The sequence below is a fragment of the Rhinolophus hipposideros genome (assembly GCF_964194185.1).
Source record: "Rhinolophus hipposideros genome assembly, chromosome: 3".
Classification (NCBI taxonomy): domain Eukaryota; kingdom Metazoa; phylum Chordata; class Mammalia; order Chiroptera; family Rhinolophidae; genus Rhinolophus; species Rhinolophus hipposideros.
Genome location: NC_138049.1, coordinates 67,173,464 through 67,198,112, shown reverse-complemented (window position 1 = coordinate 67,198,112; position 24,649 = coordinate 67,173,464). Strand labels below are relative to the sequence as shown.

General features: G+C 37.2%; 1 protein-coding gene across 1 annotated transcript in view; it reads right to left on the bottom strand.

Moving 5' to 3' along the window:
• The window catches only part of UBE3D (ubiquitin protein ligase E3D), a 131,440-nt gene that overhangs the window by 40,774 nt on the left and 66,017 nt on the right, over positions 1-24,649 (bottom strand). The window contains exon 9 of the mRNA XM_081044371.1: positions 11,212-11,350. Within this exon, the coding sequence (XP_080900497.1) occupies positions 11,212-11,350 (139 nt within the window). The remainder of the gene's footprint in view (positions 1-11,211; positions 11,351-24,649) is intronic.

Here is a 24,649-nt window from a genome sequence, read left to right as displayed (position 1 = left end):
AGCAGCCCACACATCCTGGGAAGGGTGCTCCCAGGAGAAACAAGCTTGACCATTGTGCCATCAGCAAGTTCCCCTAAGTACTGAGTCAGTCAGGAAGAAGGTAGAAGACAACAATACACCTGTGTTCATTGTGGATGAATGTCAAGGCCAACAAGCACCAGATCAAACAGGCTGTGAAGAGGCTCTGTGACCTCGACATGGCCAAGGTCCACACCCTGATCAGGCCTGATGGAAAGAAGAGGGCACATGTTTGACTGGCTCCTGACTATGATGCTTTGGATGTTGCCAACGAAATTGGGATCATCTAAATTGAGTCCAGCTAGATAATTCTAAATATAAAATTTTTTCACTGTAAGAAAAAAATATATAATGGTTAACAATTCTTCAGAACTAATTAACTAATTAAAGATAGGAGTCTATAGATGGAGTGGTCTCAGAGAATAGAACACATTTTAAAAGAATCCACACCTAGACATCACAGTAAAACTACAGTACATCAAGCACAAAGATAAAATCTTATAGACCAGTCAGAAAAAAAAGGATGGATTCTCTTCAGAGGAACAGCAAATAATTTTACAATAACTGTCTTATCAACACAAACAGATAACAAAAGGCAATGAGTGATAGACTTTCAAGCTATAAAAGGGTACCAAATTCTATACCTAGCTTAGTCATCATTCAAGAATGTGAACAAAATGAAGGCATTTTATACATAGAAAAACTGAGTTCACCATTCACAGACCATCAGTGAAAGAAATGCTAAAGGGTATGGGATGGAAGAAAAAAAGTAAAAGCAGAAAAATGATATGTATGTATGTATGTATGTATGCAATGAACATTAAAATATTTAAAATTACTAATTTGTTTTTTAAGTGAAACAAAACAGTAGCGGATAATGGGGAATATGTGGGTTGAGGGAAAGAACTACGCTTAATAGTTAAAATATGGTAAGGTTCTTGCCTGTTTGAAAAAGGTAAAGCTACCAAGCAATATTGTTTTTACTAGCAAACTTTTATTTTATATATTTAAACAATTTAAGACTAACTACTAAAAACAGAAAACTGCATGCTATTGCTTCCAAGCCAGCAGAGAAATTTCTTATAAAAGAAGATGAAAAACTATCAAGACAACAGAGGACAAAAAAGTAAGAAAACAAAAGATAAAGTTTGACAGCCAAAAAAACATACACCTCCCCCCACACTCACACCCCCCCCCACACAAAGATAGTAGACAGAAGTCCAAGTACATTAGAAATCATAATAATTCAGGCAGATTTAACTCACCTCTTTAAAATAATAATACCAAGAACATGTCTTCTGTTCGCAGTGCTCAGATTTCTGTGAAAAACATGAGTATACTTGGGGGACTTGATGCTGAAAAGCAGCTGACAGTTCAGATGGACAATATCGCAAATGTTTATTGCCATTACAAATGATTTTCAAGCTGAAGTTAAATGAGAAGGGAACAATAATTTAAGACCAGCAGGAAGAGAGTCAGAGACACTGGGACCATGGAAGAATGCTGTTGTTTATAGAGAACTACAGTCAGCTCTAAAAAGACAAGAGAGGCATCAGCACCTGCACATTAGTTGGCCAAGTCTTTACTCCAATTTAGTCTGTGTTCTGTTATTACAGCTTTGAATAATGCACCCGACACCCTCTTGTATGCTGCAGATTAATCACACAGGCTTACATTACTGAATGCTACCTGTGGACGCTAAATGCATGAAGCCCCAGTTAAAGCGATAGAGATACTTTCCTTGCTGCCCCAGCATAATCATTCCTCTGAAACCATCATTCCCAACGTCTCGCCTAGAAAGAAGCAATGTGCTAATCTTTAAGGGGACGCTAATGTTAGACTGCATGCCAGCCTTTCTTCTCCAGGCTAACTTAATGCATAAGCTCTCATAGTACTGTGAATCCTTCAACTACTGAAATGGATTTTTGAGCTGGAGGAATGAGAATGAGCTGGGATCTAGGCAGATAAGTGACTTGTACCTAGTCACATTGGTTGCAGCCAAAACCAGAACCCAATCCCATCTCCCACCTCCACACCAGGGCTTTTCTCCAATATATGGATCACATATCAGGTCTACAAGAGTGAGGACCGAAAGGACAATGAAATAACTTCATTCTTGTTCCTCACAATTGCTTTGGCTTAGTTCCGCAACACCTTTTCTGTTCTAAATCTTCTCAATTTGCCAGAGTGATTAGTCGTTGCTAGGAGGGCTCACAAGAGATTCTCAGTGGAGGCTTAGAACAGTTCCACCATCCAATCCATCATTCCCTGTAAGGCTGGCATCTTTCCCAGGCTGTTGTTTCCCCCTCTGGCCTGAAAAGCTTCTGTGAACAACATGGTAGCTTCCTCCATGGGAGAAGCAAGTTCAGTCATTTCAATCTTGATACCACTTTGTTTCTAGAAGCAGACATACATATATCTTTAGCTTCCTTTTAAGGGAGCAAAACCCTCCACCAGAGAGCTACTTGACTGAACATGGCCATGCTCAGTGTGTAGGAAAGAACAAAGTCCTCTTACTAATAGCTCTAGGCAAGGGGAGAGGCTCACATTTTAGAAGACTCTTAGAATCACCAGATTTACAAATAAAATCAATGCAAATACAAAACCACTGGAAACTTCCTAAGCCACAAATGTTTCAAGGACCAGAGTCAGAAACAACAAGCGAAACCAAAAGTGGAAGAAGAAGTCAGAGGGAGGCTAGAAAAGAGGGAAGCAGAGAAACCAAGGGTTGCTAAGAGGACATTCCAAGTCTCTTCCGTTTCTCTGACACGCAGCCCAGCAGCCCACCTGACAGTTTTCCCTGTGCCTGCCTCCAAGTGAAGGACTGACCGAGGTTTCTCAGGCAGGAAGAACAGAGGGACAGATGACACTCTAATGCCATCCATCATTCATGACCCTTCTTTGTGGCTATTAGTTAGGTCCTGAGACTTAGACTCCATTCTCTTAGAAAACAAAAAAGAAATCTAGGCAATGTGGCTTTGTCTATGCTTTTCATCAGGTAAACACTTTCAAGATGTTCAAAAGTAATAAGGACCCTGTCCCTTTAAGGAATAAAGTTATTCAGCCTGGGTGAATAAATTAGGAACAGCTGGGAATAGACAAAATAACTTTAAAAAGAACTTTATAATTTAACCCAACACCTCCACTGAACAGATAAAGAGAACTGGGATCCATTGAGGTTACTTGACTAGACCAGGGTCACAAGTCCAGTTGGTTGCAGATTTCAGACTAGGACTTAGGTATCCTATGTCAAGGTGAGTGAGTGTCCCCCACACCAGACTTGCAGTGGGAAGGAGAGGCTGTGGAGGCCGCACATTTCTGAGGGAGGGAGAAAACCCAGAGACCGGGAGACCCTAAGATGCTAGGTGTTCACACTGAACAGCAGAAAGATAACTTAGAAATGTAACTAACAACTGGAGTCTACCACACATCTGAGTGTAAAAGGGAGAGGTCTTGGTAGAAGAAAAATAGTAAAAGAAAAAATAAAAACTTCATGACAATGACTCAGTTTACTTCGATAGTCGGAGACTGTTAAGCACAGGGTATTAAAGAAAAGTGAAGCAAAGAGGAAAATAATTAAGCAATTTGAGCTAGTGACCAGGTACTTGTCATAATTAAAAGATTTTTTTTCCTTTACATTTCTCACTTTAGTGGGAATATAGTCTATTATCATATAACTATTCCTTACCTTGGTTCTTTCAAACCTTTATCAGAAACATTTTGGATGCTTGTTATAATGCAGATTCCTGGGCTCCCCTCCAGAGTGACTGAATCAGAATCTCTCAGGCTCTCATTCAGAAACCTAAACTTTAAAAAAGCTTCCCATGGGCACCGACATTTGATAACCAATACCATCCATAATACCTTCAACGCAGAATTAGAGAAACGCCATCTGTCCTCTCGTCCTCCCCACGACTATTTAAGACACTGAGGTACAGACAGGGACACTGAGTGTCTTCAAATCACAAAGGTTTCTCAGACCTTGCCAGGCCTTGTCATATCAGGCCTTCTCCCCTCACCACGCATGAGGGACTGGATTGGACTAGGCAGTAGTTAGTTTAATTTTAAGATTCTATATTTTTAGGATACAGGTGCAAATAAATACTGGTTTGCTAATGAAAAACATACATTTTCTGTCATGCATATGTATTTCCTTTAAAGTCAGGGGAAAAAAGTTAACATACTGAAAACAAGCAAACAAAACAGAAGATGGAATCAATGACTTTCTGGACTATACCTCATTCCTGCTTCTCTCAATGAGGCCAAAGCCAGAGTGAGCCCGGCCCAATCAGGGTCCCCTAACAAGTGGCAGCTCTTCAGGGCACAGGGCAGTGCCAAGGAAGTCCTGGGAAGTGCACTTTGCCCACAGGCCCAACTTCCCAACAAATACAAATTTCTGAGAAGCAGGGCCTGTGGTATGGAATCCAGGTATTGTGAGCAGCCTCTTGAAAGATAACTGCTTATTTCCCCAAACCACAGAACGCCCTGCAGGGCTAAAGGGAAGGAAGAAGGCAACATCCTTTCACACCCAAATTGCTAAGGCATTCTCAGAAACCTGTTTTGAGGAGAGAGACTGAAAATAGAGCAGTAATCACTAGCTTTGAGACTGGATTCCCTAAATATAACAAGTAGCATTCACCTCTGGATTATCTCTGCCCACTGAGGGTAAAGGCATTAGCAGGAAAGGAAGGTTGACATACCCCAGGACCTGAGACTGTCAATGCCACTCCCTTCCCAATTCTCTGGAATGAACACATGAATTGCCATGAGAGCCAAGTGGAAATTCTAGCCCATCTCCATACAGGTCTATCTGCTTCCTGATTACATGTGCAGAAACCCATAGACATCTGGAATGGCTCACAGCCTCCCTCCCCATCCACTCTTACCTGACAACAGGACTTTTATATATAAAATCCCCAACAGGCTTTGACAGTCTCCGGGAAGACTGCCTTCACTCAAGAAACAGAGGAAAGAACAGAATACTGCCAGTAACAGAGTTCCAGCATCTCCCACAAGACCAATTTTATACTCAAATACACTTGTGTGTGTGTGTGTGTGTGTGTGTGTATACACATATATATATATATGTGTATATATATATAAGCATAAATAAAACATTAAAAAAACACTAACAAGAATTGCTCTAAGATGTCAATACTTATTTTATTCCCAGTGATTTTTAATTTATCATTTTTCTGTTTTCCAACTTCTTTTATCCTAAATATCTTTTTTATAATCATTTTATAAAATGCTAGTTTAAAAGATAATACCTAGAGATGAACATGGCATATAATGGATAAGGCTATTTATGTAATGCAAGGTCTAAAACTAGATAGAAAAAAGTGGTGTGGAGATGGAAACTTCACTTTCTCTTCTCTGCCCCTTTGTTGATATTCATCTGTAAAGTTCCCAGGCTTCTTCCTACTAATTTCTTGGAGTCCCTATAGATTATATATTTCTTTTAAAGTTTAAAAACTAAACTACAACTTCGAACTTGTATACAATCAAACCTTTTCCCCTCAGTAGCCAACACATGGGCAAATAACTATACCAAATTTCCCTGCGTTATTTTCTTCTTCTCTTTTGATAAAGATCTTAACAGGTAGTGAAAAAGTAGCTGGATGGGAGAATTAAGTGTCATGAGATGGAATAAATAACACTCAGAACCAGAAGACCTAGGTTTGAAACAGCCCTGCATTTTGTTAGTTACATGAACTTGCCTACATTAGTTTTCGCACCTTTAAAACGGAGGTTGTGTGAGGTTTTAAAAAATGTGATGTCTGTGTTTTCCTTGGGGAAAGAAAAGGGGCTTTAATTCTGGGAGCTCTATGCCCTTGAAAATCCCATCCACACAGTTTGGATGGCCTGGAGCATCCTGGATGGCGCAAAAGGTAATGAGATAAGATGTGGGAATGAACACAAAAGGTTTCCTGAGCTCGCCAGGCTTTGGAACACTCTTTATCTCTCAGCTGAATATAAGTTTCCATTCTCAAGACTCCTCTTGAGAATTCTCAGTGGGAGTTAAGTAAGTTAGGAGAGAGACAGAGTTGAGCCAGATAGCTCAATCTATTCATGGCAGCCTTTGCTATGTTACTGCCTAGTAACACTGTTTAGAGTAGATGAGACCCAGTTGAAATAGAGCTGGAAGCAGGTACAGATTGGGAAAGCAATCTCAGCCAGGGGCCTGTTGGGCCTCTGGCATGACTCAGTGCGCACCAAGAAACGTTAATGCAGATCTCATTCTGGTTGTACCATGCTGACCAAAGTTGCCCTGACTAAAAGGAGAACTGCCAAGTCATTAAAAAAAAAAAAAAAAAAGGTATCCTCTTGACAATCACATTAAACCTGCAGTACTACTTCTGTTGGCAATAAGCAAGACTGCCATGATGAATAAGCTTATGACGCTGTTTCGGTCACCTGACTCTTTCAAGATCAGACAGAACAGTGTCTCCCCATCTGTGTTCCCAGAGCATTAATCCCATTAAATGCCCCTAGAAAAAGTCTTCCTGTATTAGGTATAATTGGAAAATTGTCATATTATATTCTTCAACTAGGAGGGTCACACTGCCCTTTACACACATGAAGGGCTCAGTTAAAAGCCCTGCAGTTAAAAAAACAACAACAATCTAACTTTAACTAAACTTGTTTTAAAAGGTAACATGGTGGTTAAGACTGGGGGTTCTGGAGCCAGGCTTTGTACTTGAAGCCCCTCCACTTACTAGTTGTGAGCCTGGGCAAGTTAATTTCTTTGGCTCAGTTTCTGTACCAGTGAAATGGTATTTTTGTGAAAATGAAATGAGCTAATAAGTGCAAATCATTGAGAACAGTGCCTAGAGTACAGAAAGCACTGAATAAAAATTAGCCTTTATAATCTGCATTATTAATACATGATGATTAAATATGTAATTGTTTTCTGTAACACCTATTTATATCCTAAGGAACCTGGGTCCCATGGAATAGATAAATGCTAGTACAAAAATATCTCCTTTATACATGAAGAGAAGTCAGCATCCTGTGTAGCACAAAAAGTGTAGCATAGGAATCAGAGTTTCAGTTTCCAATATCAACTTACCCTTCCTGGGTCTGTTTCCTTATCTATAAAAAATAAGGTCATTAGACTAGTTGGTCCTTCCAGCTACAGTAGTCTAGGATTCTAAGAAAAAAGCATAGTAATTAAAACCAGCAGCTCCTGCCCAGTCCTGGTTTCAACCCGGTTGTTCTTAAGGCTCTGCCTTCCAGACACCATTGCAGGGCTTTTGTGTTAAACAGCTAGTTGCTGCCGAGCGACATGGATATGGATATGGCCTTCTGCTACCTCACCCCAGAATTCCAAGTGGAATCAAGTGGAATCAAACTGGCAGCGGTCATGACAGCAGCAGGCTGCAACCGTCTCCATTCCAGAGGACCTTCAATCCTCTCTGCCTTGGTTTCTGGCACCACAGCTTGGGCATCATTCCGGTTTCCTGTAACTGTGGTCTTTAGTACCCAGAGGGAGCCTGGTGCTGTATATTAGTCACTGTGCTTATCTTGAATCTTGTCAGCTCTTTCCAAAGGCTGAACTGTTCTTCCAGTCTTTTTCATTGGTACAAAGCCCCAGGCTGTAATTACAATGCTGATACCCATCTGTGCTCAATCTTGTGGACCTATCTCAAATCTGAACCTTACCTGTTGAGTCCACCTATTTCAGCAGGAAAAGGGCTGCTGCTTCTGCTTCTGAGTGTGCACTGCTCATGTCTCTGTTTCCCCTTAGCTCAGTATTTTGGACTTCTCTAGAATGTCAAACGGCCATGCCCATTTGCATTTTATTTGCGCATCCATCCACCCAGCCAGCCATCGATTGCCAGTCATCCAATATTAAATGCTTCCTATGTCCAAGCACTGTTCTAAGTTCTGTTGACACAGTATTGAACAGAAACAGACATTTTCCCTGTTCTCATTTAACACACCTTTTAGTAAAGAAAAAAGGACAAATAAATGAACAAGATCATTTTAAATAGTGAAAAGTGCTATGAAGAAAACAGGATGAGGTTACAGAACATGCTGATGAGGAGAGGGTACTCAGTGAGGGGGGGTCAGATTAGGCCTCTTGGGGGAGGTGACACCTGAGCTGAGACTGGAAAGACAAGAAGAATCCAGCCATGCAAAGGTCTGGTCCTGACTATTCTCCCGGAAGCACAGAAAATAGCTAGTGCACAGGCTCAAAAGCCAGCACCAGCTCGTTGTGAAAGAGAGCAGGCAATAAGGTCAGTGTGGCTAGAGCACAGTAAGTGAGATGGAGACAGTAGGAGATGATGCCAAAACAGGAGGCAGGGCCAGATGTTGCTGGGTCTTATTGGCCAGGAAAATATGCTTGGACTTTATTCTCACTGCCATAAAAAGTCATGGAAGAATTTTAAGCAGAGAGTGATCTGATAAGCCCATCCTTCTTCTGGGACTATAAAAACAACTATAGTATGTGTCTAGCAATACATCAGTGATTCTCAACCAAATCCTACATTCTGTTTACTCATCATCACACTAGGGAGATTAAGGTACTACAGCATGGTGGAAGTTAAAATTATAACAAACCCACCAGAAGCTATCCCTATTGAGAGAAATGTTGAACGTTAACTTAAGAAGTTACAATTTCATATACGTTAATGCTCTAATTAATAAGATAAACCTCTGCTTTTGGGATCTGGCAGTAACAACAGCTCAAGCAGGAGTGCAATTTGAATCCATGGAATTGAAAATAACATTTTTACAAAAAAAAAAAAAGAAAAAGAAGCATTAACTGACACGGCCTACAATGTAAGAGAACTAGAAATGTAAAGATTGTATCTTTAACAAATGTCATTCTATTATTTTACAACTCTTGCAGCACAGTACTTTAAAAAATTACATTAAAGTGAGTTCCCAACTGAAAAAGTAAATCCCCAATACAGGCAAAATTAGCAGCCCCATTCCTCGCTATTATACTAAATGATTCAGGAGGTATTACGAAGATGAAGAAGCAGAGCATTTCATTCCAATACCAACAGAAGTCCTCCCCGTTTTCATTAATCCTTTATTTTAGAGCGACTCCTGGTCTATTCCTGATAAGAATGCATCTTTCTAGGACTAGCACTTGGGACAAACCTTTTTAGCAGACATTGTCCATGAACTTGTGCCTTAGAAATTGGGAAAACGTATGTGCTCCTGACAATAATATTTAGCAAATGGACTGAAATCAGATGAAGTACAATCACTAATAAAGAGGGACATTCAGTAATTAACATCCTGACAACTTTAAGAGCCCCTGTGATTAAAGTTTTAGGAGAGAACATTAATACCACCAAGAGCAGTCCCAGGCTTTCATGTCCACGTGTTTCCCTGAGCCTGAGCTGAGATCCTTGGAGGGGCAACATGCCCTCTGTCTCATGGAGAAGAAATGCAGACTGGGCCTCCTCACAAACCCTCCACATTTGGTTAACTCTAATCTCTTCAAGACTTGCACTGAGGCTACTTTGTAGTACAATTATTCTCAGTTTATATCACACACAGATGACTGTTTATGTTCCCCAATATGCTGTCTAAAATCCTTGAAGTGTCCCTTGCTCCCCACAGACCCATCATATAAAAATTTCATACAGTGCATGAGGGAATGAAATAAAAAATAATTCTCTTCTGCATTATTCTCCAGAAATAACCACTGTTAAGTTTTTTGTTAGCTCTCTCCGTAAAAGTTTGTGGGTATATATAAACTTTTGTATTATTCAATGTTCAATCCAAAGAGCAAAACTTAGAACAAATAAGGATTGAGAGACAGAATTTTAAATCATTTGTAGTTCAGGGCAGTATACAAATAAATAAAATAATTATATAATAAATTACAACAGAATCAGGGGTGTTGTGGCCATTCCATGACAGATACAACTGGCCTCCACCTACCACTCATACCCCCTCTAACTCCCAGGACTTCAGCTACTACTGCAAGTGGGAGGCAGATGTAGTCACCCAGGCATAAGCCTAGGAGTCCAGCTCTGTCTCTAACATGCTGATGGTCCCTGGCCAGCTCACTCCATCTCTCTGGGTCTCAGTTTCCTCTCCTACAAAATGAGAAGGTGTTCTCTAAGGTCCTTTGAGTCCAGGATTGAAGTTGATAATTGAGTAACGGATGATAAATAAAAACAGGTGCTCCACAAAGTCTAAAATTTATTTATATCAGGCAGAAAATCACAGACATAATCAATGTAACAGATAACCAGGAAAATATGGATGCAAATTAGATTGAAACAGTTATTTTATTTATTTATTTATTTATTTTTATTATGTATATATATATATATTTTTTTACCAATTTCCTGAGCTATAATTCATAGGAAAAACCACGTCTTGTTTTCCCACAAAGGTAAAGCAAGTAATATACACCGATCCTCAAGTTATCTCAGGATACATCAGCAACTTCAGAAGTAGAACCAACCCATGTTTATTAATTTCTCACCAATGCAGGTGGGCTTCTTACCAGCCTCAGAAGGCCTGTATTTTTCTATTGTTAAGATATGTTCAATTACACTCAGTAGCTATAGGGTCACAACTGAAGAGACTAGTTAACATTTGCCACTTCAGTGACAATGAGCTGCCTACCAGGGAAAGGATCTTCCTGCTGGACACTTCACATGTGCTGTTCTGTTTGTTCTGTTCTGTTCTGACCATGTCCTTTACCAGGAGCACAGATAAATAGCCAGAGGAATGGGAAAGCGACGAGGGTGGGACTAGGGAGAAAGGGAACAGGTGCTGAGAGCAGGTAGAACACCATCGCTGTGAAACTTCCATTTGGAAATTTGACTGCAAGCGAAATGAAGCAGAGCCACTAAGAACGGATGAAAACATTTGTTCTAGGGGAAATAAGGGACGTGGCACTCACAAGTGTCTTTGTCAAATGTTCTTGCCTTTTCTCTCAGAGGCAGGGCCAATGAAGATTAAGAGAACAAACCCTGGAGAGAGAGAGATATGGGTCCTGCCACCAGTAGACAATCACCTAGTCAATTATGAGCCTCCATTTGTTCATTTATTTAAAAGAGATAGACGAGGCAATACTAAGCATTGTGCTTAGTATATTGTTTTGTGGAAATGTGGGTTTTCATGGACTATCTCCTGTGAAAGACAGGATCCTTAGAAAACAATTACAAGCAAAACTGAGAAAACACACCTGCTAAACGAGCCATTCTTTACCTGAAAAGAATTCATATGGCGAAGAGTCAGAGGTAGTGTGGCATTATTCCTCGACAGTATCAAAAGCAGCTCCAAGCATGTTGCAGAGGGCAAGGTCAGAGAGTGGACGCTGATGTCATTGTCCCATGAGCTGACAAGCCTGAAACACAGCGATATGGTCAATATCATAATAGCATCTGCTCATAATTATTCAAAAAATATGATGTAGAAGAAAACTTTCAGTTGTTTGAGGAAAAAGCAATGCACACACACAAAAATGATTATACTATAAATACACAGAGTAAGTGTCTACAACGTTTTGTAGTGTTTTTGGTACACGACAGATGGATTAGGCAATTTTTTCAGGTCAACATTTTAGACTCAAAGTTTAAGAGTCATTTTAAACTTGCAATTTTACTTGTGAGGGACCTGTTTGGGATTGGGGAGAATAATAGTTAATGCATTGAATGCTTCCAGTGTTCTATGCCCTATTTTATATGCAATATCTTGTTCAACCCTCAGTATACCTATAAAATACAACCCTAGTTACTCCCATTCCACAAATGTAAAAATTATTTCTGAGCTGGGTATACCACATGGAACATCCAGTTCAGTGATTTTCAGATTTTTAAAAAGTGGTAGAATCCTTTTATCAAAAATCTTGTAAAAGCCCCTGTTTATAATATAAATGAAAGCAAAACTGCTGTTAGAAGGGGAAAGGTTGGCAGGAGGCTCCCTTCACTTTCCTGTGAAGTGGCCTGTGAAGCAGCTCTGCTATGGAAGAGATTTAAAAATCCTTTCATTTGAGAGATGAGGAAACGGAGGGCTGTGGATTCCTCCAGCTCTGCAGTCTAACGTGGAAATACAGCTTCGGTTAGTGTTGTTTTTCCTAAACCACCCAGATATTAACCTTTTACTGGTTAAAAGAAATAATTTTTCCACTTATAATCCACTTTTCCACTTATAATCACTTATTGTAAGTGAAAAATTGAATATATTTGTATTTTCAATAAGTAATTTTTCAGAATTTATGCCATCCTCCCCAGCACCCACAACAGGGCTCACTATTTTCATTCTGAATGTTTTTTTTAAGTGCAATGACAAGGTTTTTGCTTTTTCTGAATTGGATCTCTTGCAGCAAAGGTCACTTGACACTGCCCTGGATTGTGAATGTCCCTTGGGAACTCATCTGTGAATCCTCAAAACCTAACCCAGGCCTGTCATGCCGCACACCTCCAGCCAGGTTGTCCCAAGATGAAGTGAACATTGCAGGCTGGACTGGGGGCCGCTGGAGCTCATCAATAAGGATCCTGCCAAGTAGAGATGGTCTTTGAAGCAGTGTCACCTTTTCATCATTTGCTACCCCTCTTTTGGCAATAATATATTGGTAAGAGAAAGGGGAAATGGTACATTGTACAAATAAATATTTTTAGAACAGTTATTTTAGTTTATTATGGCTATAACATGCTCTCTATGATCACTTACATTTGTAAGTTTTAGGCCTTGGGTTTACCCTCTGCCTAACGTGTTCAGACACTGAGCCAGGTACTTTATTTATGGTCACTGTCTCTATTCCTACAGTTGCCCTGAATGTCAGACATTGTTCATCCCCGATTAAAGATGAAGGAAACCAAAACAGGGAGGTTATGGGATTATCCACCGTCGCATAGCCAGTGGGTGATGGAACCAGGATTCACTCTACTCAGCACAAATCCAAAGCCTATGCTCTGCCCATTATGCCATTCTGATCGTTGAGCACTATACATACCATCATCCTCTCTAAGCAAACCACACGTAACTGAATCTGCTAAAGCCTATTTCATCTGTATGTTAACTCTTTAGCTTGTAAAATATACAATTAAGAGCATTTTTGTTTTTCTAGAAGAAGCAGCTTTATCCTTCTTAAGCTGCTACTTTATATATATATGTGTATATATATACATATACACACATATATGTGTATATATGTGTGTGTATATATATATATACACATATATATATACATATATATATATTCTCAAAGTTGAATATGAAGATAAAGATGGACATGGGAAAATACCCATACATCATGATAAGCAAAATAGTTATGTAATGAGAAAAAAGATTATGGAGGCAATATAATAAATATAAATGGTTATTTCTAACAGAGGGAAATAATAACCTTTTTAAAAATTTTCTTCCTTATGCTTTCTTATTTTAAAGTGTTATTTTTATAATCAGAAAAAGTTAATGATAGAGATGTGATTTCTGGTGTAGACAAAGGAATGTTTCAATGCTGCATAAAAGTGTCAACACACTGCTAAATGGTTATGGTATGACTTAACAAAATGGACACTCGAACAGAAATTAAACTACATCAGCACAACCTTGTCACCCACCGGCAAGTAATCTTGGACAAGCACTCTTAGATAGGCCTAGTTTCTTCCTAAGATCGTAGAGTTCATACACAACCTACCCAATGTATTAAACCACCAAAATTTATACCAAAGGACATTCATTACACTAATGGTAAACATAGTCACAAAGAAAAGACAAATTACCTATACACATTAGTTATTCACGCCTCTATGTAATTACAAACAATTGCATGGTAGTAAATCCAAGATTGGCATTTTAAATCTAATCCTTAAATTATTCTGTGATTCAACTTTTTTTTTTTTTTGCCTATTGAAGAAGTTCAGAAAGGTGAGGAATGTTGTTCTGATCACATAGTCAACAAGTGATGGAAAAGAAACTCAAGCATAATCCTCTCCATTTAAATCTCATTCTCTTTTTACAATCCCATAAACAAAGCAAAAGTACACTAGTTATTTTGTAACTAATTCTAATCAATAAAACTGAAAAGCCCAATGGCAAATAAATGGAGTGAGTTTTAGATTTCATAGGACACCTCATTTTAAAATAACTTGAACAAACTTATTTTTGCAATTAGACAACACAGCTGTACCTAATATGGCTCAAATTCCTAATATGCATCATGTCCTTTTCCCCCAGTATAATTTTCATTAGCCCCAGGATCTAGTTTTTAATGTTAAAATGTAAAAATTTTCTCTATAATTTTAATTGCATAAAATATTATTTTAATAACATGAAACGTCCATATATGTGAACCAAGAGAGAAAGTGATACTACATGAAAAATGAAAATAGCTGTTTTGGAAAGTAGAACTATGGGTAACTTGTCCTAAAAACTTCAGTTAATCTTTTCACACATATTTTTTTAATTTAGTTAGAAAAAACTAAAGAAAAAAGCAGGAAGGAAAGAGGGACAAATGGTCTGGCATACTTAAAATTCAGTTTATCTTAAAACAATCACTTTATGTGGAATGTAGGCCATGTGTTGAGTAAGCCAGAGGTGATACGTGAGACTATCCACCCATGGCTCAAATATCAGTACACATTTATATTAATGATATAAACATTTTTTAAAAACATAGGATTACAATAATGCAGATTTGGTTTAATTCTGGTACTTTCTGCAAAGATACCATAGACTATTAGACCTAAATCAGTAATCTTCCACTATAAAATTAAGAAGATAAGTACTTCAAAATGAACAATGAAGTTAACATCCATTGAAACCTATTCCTATAACTTTCAAAGTAGTGAGAGAGGAAAAGCTTTCCTAGGAGACCAGGGCTGTCAGCGAGGTGGCCTCAGTCTAAGAGACCAAAATGCAAGCACAGGACACACCATCCTTATTTCTCAACTTTTGCCCTGACAAAATCCCCTAGAGAAGCAACCATGGATGACCTATCTATTTTTAAATAGGCAAAGAAAAGGGGGAAAAATCACTTTCCATCACTTCTAACAAAAATGGTAAAATTGAGAATGAATCAACCACCAATCAATATTAAGAAATAATTTGAGAAAATAGAAAGGTGATATAGTCTTCTGGAAACATAAAGGTAGTTTAATGTAATAGGTGAAAATGACAAATAGAAATGATATAGCAACTCTACCAAAAATTAAAATATTTCAAATGAGGCAAAACTAATTGCATAAGGAAGACAAAATAATACGGCATAGGAGAGCTCAAGATAAAAATATTTAATTTAAATCTCATGTTTCTCATATTTTAGTAGTTGTTTTGGATTCTTCAGTTCTAGGAAGACCTAAGAAAGCAAAGAACTTATTAATGGTGTTAAAATATAACATTGTTTATACCTGTGGAGTTTTAAAATTCAATTTCAAAGCTATCACAGTGATAAACCCATCAATTTAAGCCCTCAAAATACCAAAACAAGTAAATGATCACAACTTAGTACTAGAATCATTATAAACACACAACTATTTAATACATAATTAGGACAAAGAATCAAAATTTTAAAAATTCTTATGAAAATTCTGAAACAACTAACTATACTGGTATATCTGTTATGATAAGCCATATTAACTCCATATATTAAAATACTTTAAAAGTATTAATTCATAAAAATAGAACCTGAAAAATGTACATATTATACCATCTAATGCTTATGAATTTCAAAATAAGGTTTATTAAGTAACAGTGTTTCTTTGAAATTACAGTATTTTCTTTGAAAATTACAGAGAAAGTTTGAGTTTTTAAATCACAAACATCAAAATTGTTTTTCAATTCTCTTTGAATTAAAGGGCTCTTGAGAAAATAAATTTAGTACAGAATTACTGAAAATTATGGCTTTCAGACTTTGTCCATAAGACCACTTATAAGATTGTCAAGGCATGATATTCCCCATGTAACATAAAATGGTTCTGCTTTAAGTAAGACACCAACAAGGCAATCTCAAAATTAAGTGTATTAAATTCATGCCAAAAAATGACAAAAGATTTTGTCGTCTATAAATGCCTGCATTATATAGTAAGATACCAGTTGTTGAGAACATAGGAATTAGACTGACAACACTTTCATTAAAGGAGAGAACCAAAACCCACCATTGTAAACACGCCTGCTAGAAACTTCATAAGAAGTGATATCATTAGAAATGCTCATCAGGCAACCAACTGAATGGGAGAAGATTTTTGCAAACAGTGCCTCCGATAAGGGGCTAATATCCAAAATATACAAGGAACTCATGAAGCTCAACAACAAAAAAACAAACAACCCAATTGAAAAATGGGCAGAGGACCTAAGAGACATTTCTCCAAAGAGGATATACAAATGGCAAATAGACATATGAAAAAATGCTCAACATCACTAATCATCAGAGAAATGCAAATGAAAACCACAATGAGATATCACCTCACTCCAGTCAGAATGGCTATCATCAACAAGACAAATAGTAACAAGTGTTGGAGAGGCTGTGGAGAAAAAGGAACCCTCATACACTGTTGGTGGGAATGCAGATTGGTGCAGCCACCATGGAAGGCAGTGTGGAGGTTCCTCAATAAATTACAAATAGAACTACCACTTCACCCAGCAATCCCTCTCCTGGGTATCTACCCAAAAAAATTGAAAACATTTATTCATAAAGACACGTGTGCTCCAATGTTCACTGCAGCTTTGTTTACGGTGGCCAAGACATGGAAACAACCAAAATGTCCTTCGATAGATGAATGGATAAAGAAGTTGTGGTATATATACACAATGGAATACTATTCGGCGGTAAGAAAAGATGATATAGGAACATTTGTGAAACATGGATGGATCTTGAGAGTATAATGCTAAGCGAAATAAGTCAGACAGAAAAAGCAGAGAACCCTATGATTTCATTGATGTGTGGTATATAAACCAAAAACAACAAAAGAACAAGACAAACAAATGAGAAATAAAAACTCATAGACACAGACAATAGTTTAGTGGTTACCAGAGGGTAAAGAGGGTGGGGGGAGGGAGGTAAGGGTAAGGGGGATCAAATATATGGTGATGGAAGGAGAACTGACTCTGGGTGGTGAACACGCAATGGGATTTATAGATGATGTAATACAGAATTGTACACCTGAAATTTATGTAATTTCACTAACAATTGTCACCCCAATAAATTTAAATAAATAAATAAATTAATTAATTAATAATAAATAAAAAAATAAATTTAAAAAAAGAAATGCTCATCTAAAAGAAACCCATCTGAAGAGACAAGCTATTCCTTCAGATTTTCTAAAACTTTCTGTTACAGAAAATTTCAAATATACGTAGTATATTTGCAAAAAAAACTAAAAAACCTATCTTGCATCATATTCAAAATTAAATTCAAGATGTATTAAAAACATAAATGTAAAAAATCAATATAAAAGATTTCCAGAAAATTTAAGAAACTACAACAATCCCATAAGCCATAAGGCTTTTATAATTTTAAAAAAATTGTATTGGTAATAAAAAACTCTTTTAAAAAAATCACAGGCAGAAGGCAGAAACCTCTGATGATAGAAAGAAGTCCTATATATTTATAAAAGGACAAAAAACACAAATTCATTTTTCAAAAGGCTTTTAAGTAGTGATTTTTAAACCATTTGAAGGTCAAAGGTCTTTATGATAATATGATTAAAACTACAGGCTCTTTTCTCACACAGCACTCATTTACACAAAGAAAATTCTGCACATAATTTTGAGTGTTTCTCAGACCACCCAGTTCCCCAAGCCCACTCATGTCCTCATTTCATATAAATAGAATCATACACTGTGTGGCCTTTTTTGTCTGGCTTCCTCTACTTAGCATGTTTTCAAGGTTCATGGACCTTGAAAGCGTAAGAACGATTACTTTTAGGTTAAAATCTGATTTCTAATTTACCATTCTTGATAAAACATTAAAAAGTTCTATTTTGGGCCAGCCCAATGGCTCAGGCCGTTGGAGCTCCATGGTCCTAGCTCCGAAGGCTGCCGGTTCGATTCCCACATGAGCCATTGGGCTCTCAACCACAGGGTTGCCAGTTCAATTCCTTGAGTCCCGCAGGGGATGGTGGGCTGCGTCCCCTGCAACTAGCAACTGGCAACTAGACCTGGAGCTGAGCTGCGCCCGCCACAACTAAGATTGAAAGGACAACAACTTGACTTGGAGAAGGGTCCTGGAAGTACACACTGTTCCCCAATAAAGTCCTGTTCCCCTTCCCCAATAAACAAACAAACAAACGAAAAAAAAAAAAGTTCTATTTTAAACTAACTATATATCATAATATTTGGGTTAGCATATTAATGAGTTTAACCATTTAGGAAGGGTTTTCAAAGGGTCTTTGAAGAGGAAAGCGTCCTGGATCACGTTTTTACCCCTTTCCATTACCAGAGGAAGTCAGTTGAAAAGAAGGCTGAGAAATGTACTTCCCATCCTTAATCACTTTCCTGAGTAACCGGAAGTTAATGTACGAAGGTTGAGATATAATAAATTAGATCCACTCTAACATCATTCTCATAAGTAAACCTTACACTGGGCATCACAGAATTCTATGTCTCACCAGGGGGCCACAGCTAAGATGTGCGTTAGTCAACACCACCCACTGTGTCTCACAGTTCAAGTCCTTTGCCAATGTGGATGTAAAAGTGTTTGTGATGCATAAGTACAAAGCAAAGGTTGAAGACCTTTTCGTCTTTTATTATTTTCTAGGCCTGGTATAACAAATAGGCTTTGTTCATTTTTCAATTCAAACTGACTGGCAGTGACTGTGTTGAGATGTACAGGGAAACCATGTTTGGTCTCAGCAGAAAAGAGAAATATGATGTACTGAAGCTCTATGAGCCCATGGCTTCAGAAGGAGATGTATCCTGGTGGTTTGCACCAGATCCAGCTCTCTCCCCTGCCTTTATAGACTACCACAGTCTCTGGTATCCCTGGCGTTTCTTACATACACCTTCCTGTGCCCTCTTTCAGATGGCCTTCTCTTGGAAATCCATACACCTTTCCTTCACAAGAGGTGGTTGGCAAGGGTGTAAGCTCAGATGAACAAGGCCCAGCCAGTCTTGGTATCTAAGGTATTAGTAACTAAACTGCATAACCTTAAGTCACAAGTGATTCTCTCTGACCTATTACAACACAAATCCTAATGACAGAAACTTTGTCCCTCCATGAGAGATGCGAATCCAAATGCCAAGATCAGTAACCTACTCATGTTCCCTGTGCAAGAGTCCTTGATTTTAGAAAATGTCCTGTTTAAGACTTCAGACATTGTGAAGGCACAAGTCACTCTAACTCTGGTAGAGTGAAAGCCCAACTGGCCACACTCATTGCAAGTAAGGTAAGAAAATCAATTTTAAAATTATGTTGAAATGAACAATTTTGAAATGAAAAAATTCATTTCTACCTCTTAAATTCAATCCCCTTGTAACAATTTCATTCATAGGAACCTTAACAAAATAAACAATAAGACATACCAGGTCAGGCCTGACAGTCTCCTAGATTTCATATCTATCATTTTCCCGTTAGCTGACCCTAGCGACATCTGATTATAGACATTGGCAAAGTTTTATTCAAAGATCTTATGGATTAAGAACCATCTCCTAGAAGATCATCTTTCAAAGAGGGAAGTATTTGACTAAATTTTTCCAAGGCAGAACCAAATACTGTTAAATGGAAGCTCTTGGAACCTAAGAGGAATTTCACTGAAACCTCAGAATACCACAGTTTTTAAACATATTATTAAATATGTAGCTTCTCTTTACACCCTTGAAATAAGGTATTTCCGATAGCTGGCTTTCAGTATTCTACATTCTGTTCATTTTGGAGAGACTCTTCTCAACATTTGGTACCAAAGTATGAAAAAGACACTTAAATTTTTCCGGTAGATACCCAGAAGAGGGATTGCTGGATCATATGGTAATTCTATTCTTAGTTTTTTGAGGAGCCTCTGTACCTCCATACTGTTTTCCACAGCAACTATACCAATTTACATTCCTACCAGCAGTGTGGGAAGGTTCCTTTTTCTCTACAACCTCCCCAATACCTGTTAATACTTGTCTTGTTAATAAGAGCCATTCTAACAGGTGTAAGGCGGTATTTCATTGTGGTTTTAATTTGCAGTTCCCTAATAGCTAGTGAAGTTGAGCACCTTTTCATATGTCTGTTGGTCATTTGTATGTCTTCTTGGGAGAAGTGTCTGTTCAGGTCTTCTGCCCAGTTTTTAAATTGGATTGCTTGCTTTTTTGTTGTTGAGTTGTCTTAGTTTTTTGTATATTTCGGATGTTAGCCCCTTACCAGAGTTGTGTTTTGCAAATATCTTCTCCCATTTGGCTGGTTGCCTCTTTGTTTTGTTGATGGTCTCTTTTGTTGTGCAGAAGCTTTTTAGTTTGAGGTAGTCCCATTCACTTATTTTTGCTTTTACTTCCCTTCCCTTGCCTTTGAGGTTAAATTCATAAAATCCTCTCTAAGACCAAGGTCCATAAGTTTAGTACCTATGCTTTCTTCTACGCATTTTATTGTTTCAGCTCTTATATTTAGGTCTTTGATCTATTTTGAGTTAATTATTGTGATAATGACAAATAGCAGTCTAGTTTCATTCTTTTGCTGTGGCTTTCCAATTTTCCCCACACCACTTATTGAAGAGGTTTTCTTTTCTCCATTGTATGTTTTTGGCTCTTTTGTTGAAAATTATTTGCCTGTATATAAGTGGGTTTATTTCTAGGTTCTCAAGTCTGTCCATTGGCCTGTGTCTGTTTTTCTGCCAATACGATGCTGTTTTGGTTACTGTTGCTTTGTAGTATAATTTGAAGTGAGGGAATGTGATACCTCTGGCCTTGTTCTTTTTTCTCAGGATTGCTTTGACTATTCAGGGTCTTTTGTGGTTCCATACAAATCTGATGACCTTTTGTTCTATTTCTTTTTTTAAAATGCCATTGGGATTTTGATGGGGATTGCATTAAATCCGTGTTATTCCTTTGGGATATCTATGTGAAAATTTTGAAAACATTTATTCATAAAGATATATGTACCCCTACATTCACTGCAGCACTACTCACGGTGGCCAAGATATGGAAACAATAAAAGTGTCCTTTAACAGATGACTGGATAAAGAAAATGTGGTATATATACAATGGAGATGACACAAGATGAAATACTGCCATTTGAGACAACATGGATGGATCTTGAGAATATCATGCTAAGTGAAATAAGAAAAAAGTTGAGAATAACATGATTTAACTCACATGTGGGATATAAAATAGAAAACAATAAACAAACAAGACAAACAAATAAACAAAAACTCATAGACACAGACAACAGTATGGTGGTTACCAGAGGGAAGGAGGTTCGGGGAGGAGGAAGAGGGTAAAAGGGGTCAAACATATGGTGATGGAGGGAGACTAGACTATGTGTGGTGAGCACACAATGCAATATACAAATAACGTATTATAGAATTGTACACTTGAAAACTGTATAATTTTATTAACCAAAGTCACTCCAGTAAGTATAATTAAAAACAACAACAACAACTACAGTGAAATTGCCTATGCAAGCATTGTTTAAATCAGAGAATGCCGTTACTGGCCAATATGATAGTCTGGAATCCTGAAAGGTATATATTGTCTTGTTGGAATGGAAGGTACATTCATCTTTGTTGGAAAGATGGGCTTGTCAGCTTACAGAGCTTCCAACTAAATATCCAACTTTCCCTGTTCATTAAGTAGGTTTTTAATCATTTCATTCTAATCCCTCGTGCGGTTACAGTTAGAAGATGCTTTGGTTATATTCAAGTAACATCCAGCTCATCTGACGGTTGCATTTCCCGGTGTAAATTAGTAAAAAATGGTATTCTGTTTTTTGTGTTTTTTTTTTTTAAAAAAAGACACTTAAAATGTGGGTAATCATCCCTGTACAGTGTATGTGTGTGTATAACAGAGGAGAGGGGGGCAGGTGTTAAATATGTGTTATTCAAGAATTAGTATTCTACAAAGATTTTAAAAGTTATTCTCAGAAACTGGAGAAAGGTAGTTAATCACCTGAATTTTATGAGTGTTAGAAGAGTTAGAAAAGCTAACTCGTTCCATTTTTAAAACAGCAATACATAATACTGTGAATATAAAAATAATCAACATTCTTTGAGCCAATTCATACTATAGAAAGAAATTTTTAAATGAATGTTAAAATGAGGAAAGTTTGCATTTTTTAGCCTAGGAAATAGAAGAAAGTAAAACAATGGTTCTTGATCCAACTATAAAAAGCTTATTGATTTTTTTATTTTAAAATAACAAAAACATTTCATTTATAACCAAAGTATTTTTGTTAATTTATTAATACAAACATTCAAAATATACAAACTTGCTTTACGTTAGTAAAAACAAAAAGTATACTTTTTCAGTGAAAGTAGCAAAATTATACTTTTGATACCTCAGTTCAGCTTTTATTCACATGCCAAGTTTTCTAATTCTGCTTTAATTCTGTATTCTAATTACTTACAACACTGAGCTTTAGAAACTAGCAAAAATAAGTCACTGCTTCAAAGTCTGAAACCCATAAAAATTAAGACAATGACTGTAGATCTACATTTGACATGGAAAGATAGTCACAATATTTTGACAAGTTAAAAAGGAAAAGCAAAATAAAGAACACATGTAGCTAAAATTAATTTGTGAAAAGTAAAATTTTCTAACTATATCTCTCTGTATATATGTACATAAGGAGATGTATGCAAGGAAGGGTATCGAAAAGTTGATAGCTCTTTTCTGTGGATATTGAGATTACAAGAATTCTGCTTATTCTCTTTCACTATATTTTCCTATAGTTTCAAATGTTTACATTAATGATTATTTTGGTGATCATATAAAAAGTAAAATATTTTCATTTTGAAAATATGTAAAATACAACCTATCTTTGAATGTTTAAAATATGTATTAACATTACATCAAGTAAAATTTGTTTTTTATGCAAGAAATCAAATCATCTTAACAAATACTTTAAATTTTTAATTTACCTGAAACTGACCCAGTCAGTAGTCTTTTCCACGAGAAAAGGTACTTGAGATGGTGGATTTGGCGTTCAAGATTTTAAGCATTGTTAGTAGTATCACTCAAGTTGTTCCAGATATTAAAAATGTGTTGCCTACAAATTGACAAACTTGGTGGTTGCTATTAATAAGATTCTTAGATAACAAAGGATACAAAATAAATAATGTAAATGACTACTTGAGGCTACTTCAGCAGGTGTAATATCTATTAAAAGTTGATAATAAAACTAAGGAACTCCCCCTTTTTTTTTAGGTGCCAGGATGAAAGCACGCATCCACGGAATATAAGGCAAAATTACTTAAGGTATTTTTCATGCAATTGGGAAAAGGTAAAAGCCCATGTTATTTGCCTTAACATTTTGCCAAAACAAACCAGGGGATCTAACTTCTTTGGGAAGTCAGTATCCAACCTAACACTCAACCTAGCATCGGTTCATATTTTTGTAACGTCCAATAAAATCATAATAATAGCCAATCTGCCTGGTGCTGTGATCCCATTAGGTCTTGCAACCTAAGCTGAGCCAGCCTAAGTTTAATCAACCCAAACAGCTGTTTTAACAGTTGGGTTTCTCCAAAATTAAAATATTCTATTCCTGACAGTGCCTAGCAACTCAACTGTTAAAACAGCTGCTCAAGTCAGAGTTAAAACCAAGTGTACATGCAGTCTTCCTCCCATTTGCAACTGCTTTGAGATTCTTTTAGAAGTTCCTAAACTTAAGTTCATGTTGACATTTCCTGACCTATTTAAATTGTTATACTTGTATTGCCTCTATCTAGGTCCTTCAGCCAATGTTTCTGCCATCATTGTCTCTGTTGGCGCTTACCCTTTGTCTCCTTCACACTCTAAACCTTGATTGCCAGCTGGTGCTTCTGTACTTCCCTCTTTAGAAAGATCATCTGTGTACTTTACAGTCTTATTCCTCTCTCTATTGTCTTGGAAGCATTTCTACTTCCTGTGAAACAGAGATGGTATCTCAGAAGTCCCCAGACTCCACTAAGCGATGTATTATTTCCAATGACTTACATTATTACTGTTAAGGTTAACTGTTGAAGTTAAGACCCTTCAAAAAAATCCAAAAGTACTCTCTGGCTAACAGTTTTCCTTTTTGATCACTTTATAAATGTCTTCAAAATTCTGCATTTACCATGATCTTATTCATACGTCTGTTTATCCACTTTTTTGTCACTCTGTAGCATAGAAACTTATTTACCAACAATCACATTACTGATAACAATTAAGTAGTTTTATCTATCTGTTCATCTCTCTACCCAACCTTTCTGTTCAAGCATTCATCCGTTTATCCACCCACCTTTTCATCTTAAAATTTTTGCCAACTGGACTGGACACTCCAAAGCTAAATTGACTCTGAAAAGCTTTTAACAGTCTGTAGAAGATTTTGACCCTGATTTTGTAACATTTCCTTTCTCCCCTCATAATGTCCTTACTCCCTAAAATTGTACTGCATTACAGATAATTTAAAATCCTAGCTCGCAGGGTCTGTCTAAGAATAGATTTACTGCAGAACTCAGACTCATCAAACGAGAACATACCTAACAAAGAAACTGAACACGTTTCAAGATTACAAAATTTTTCCTGCAGCAACTCCAGCTCTTCCCCT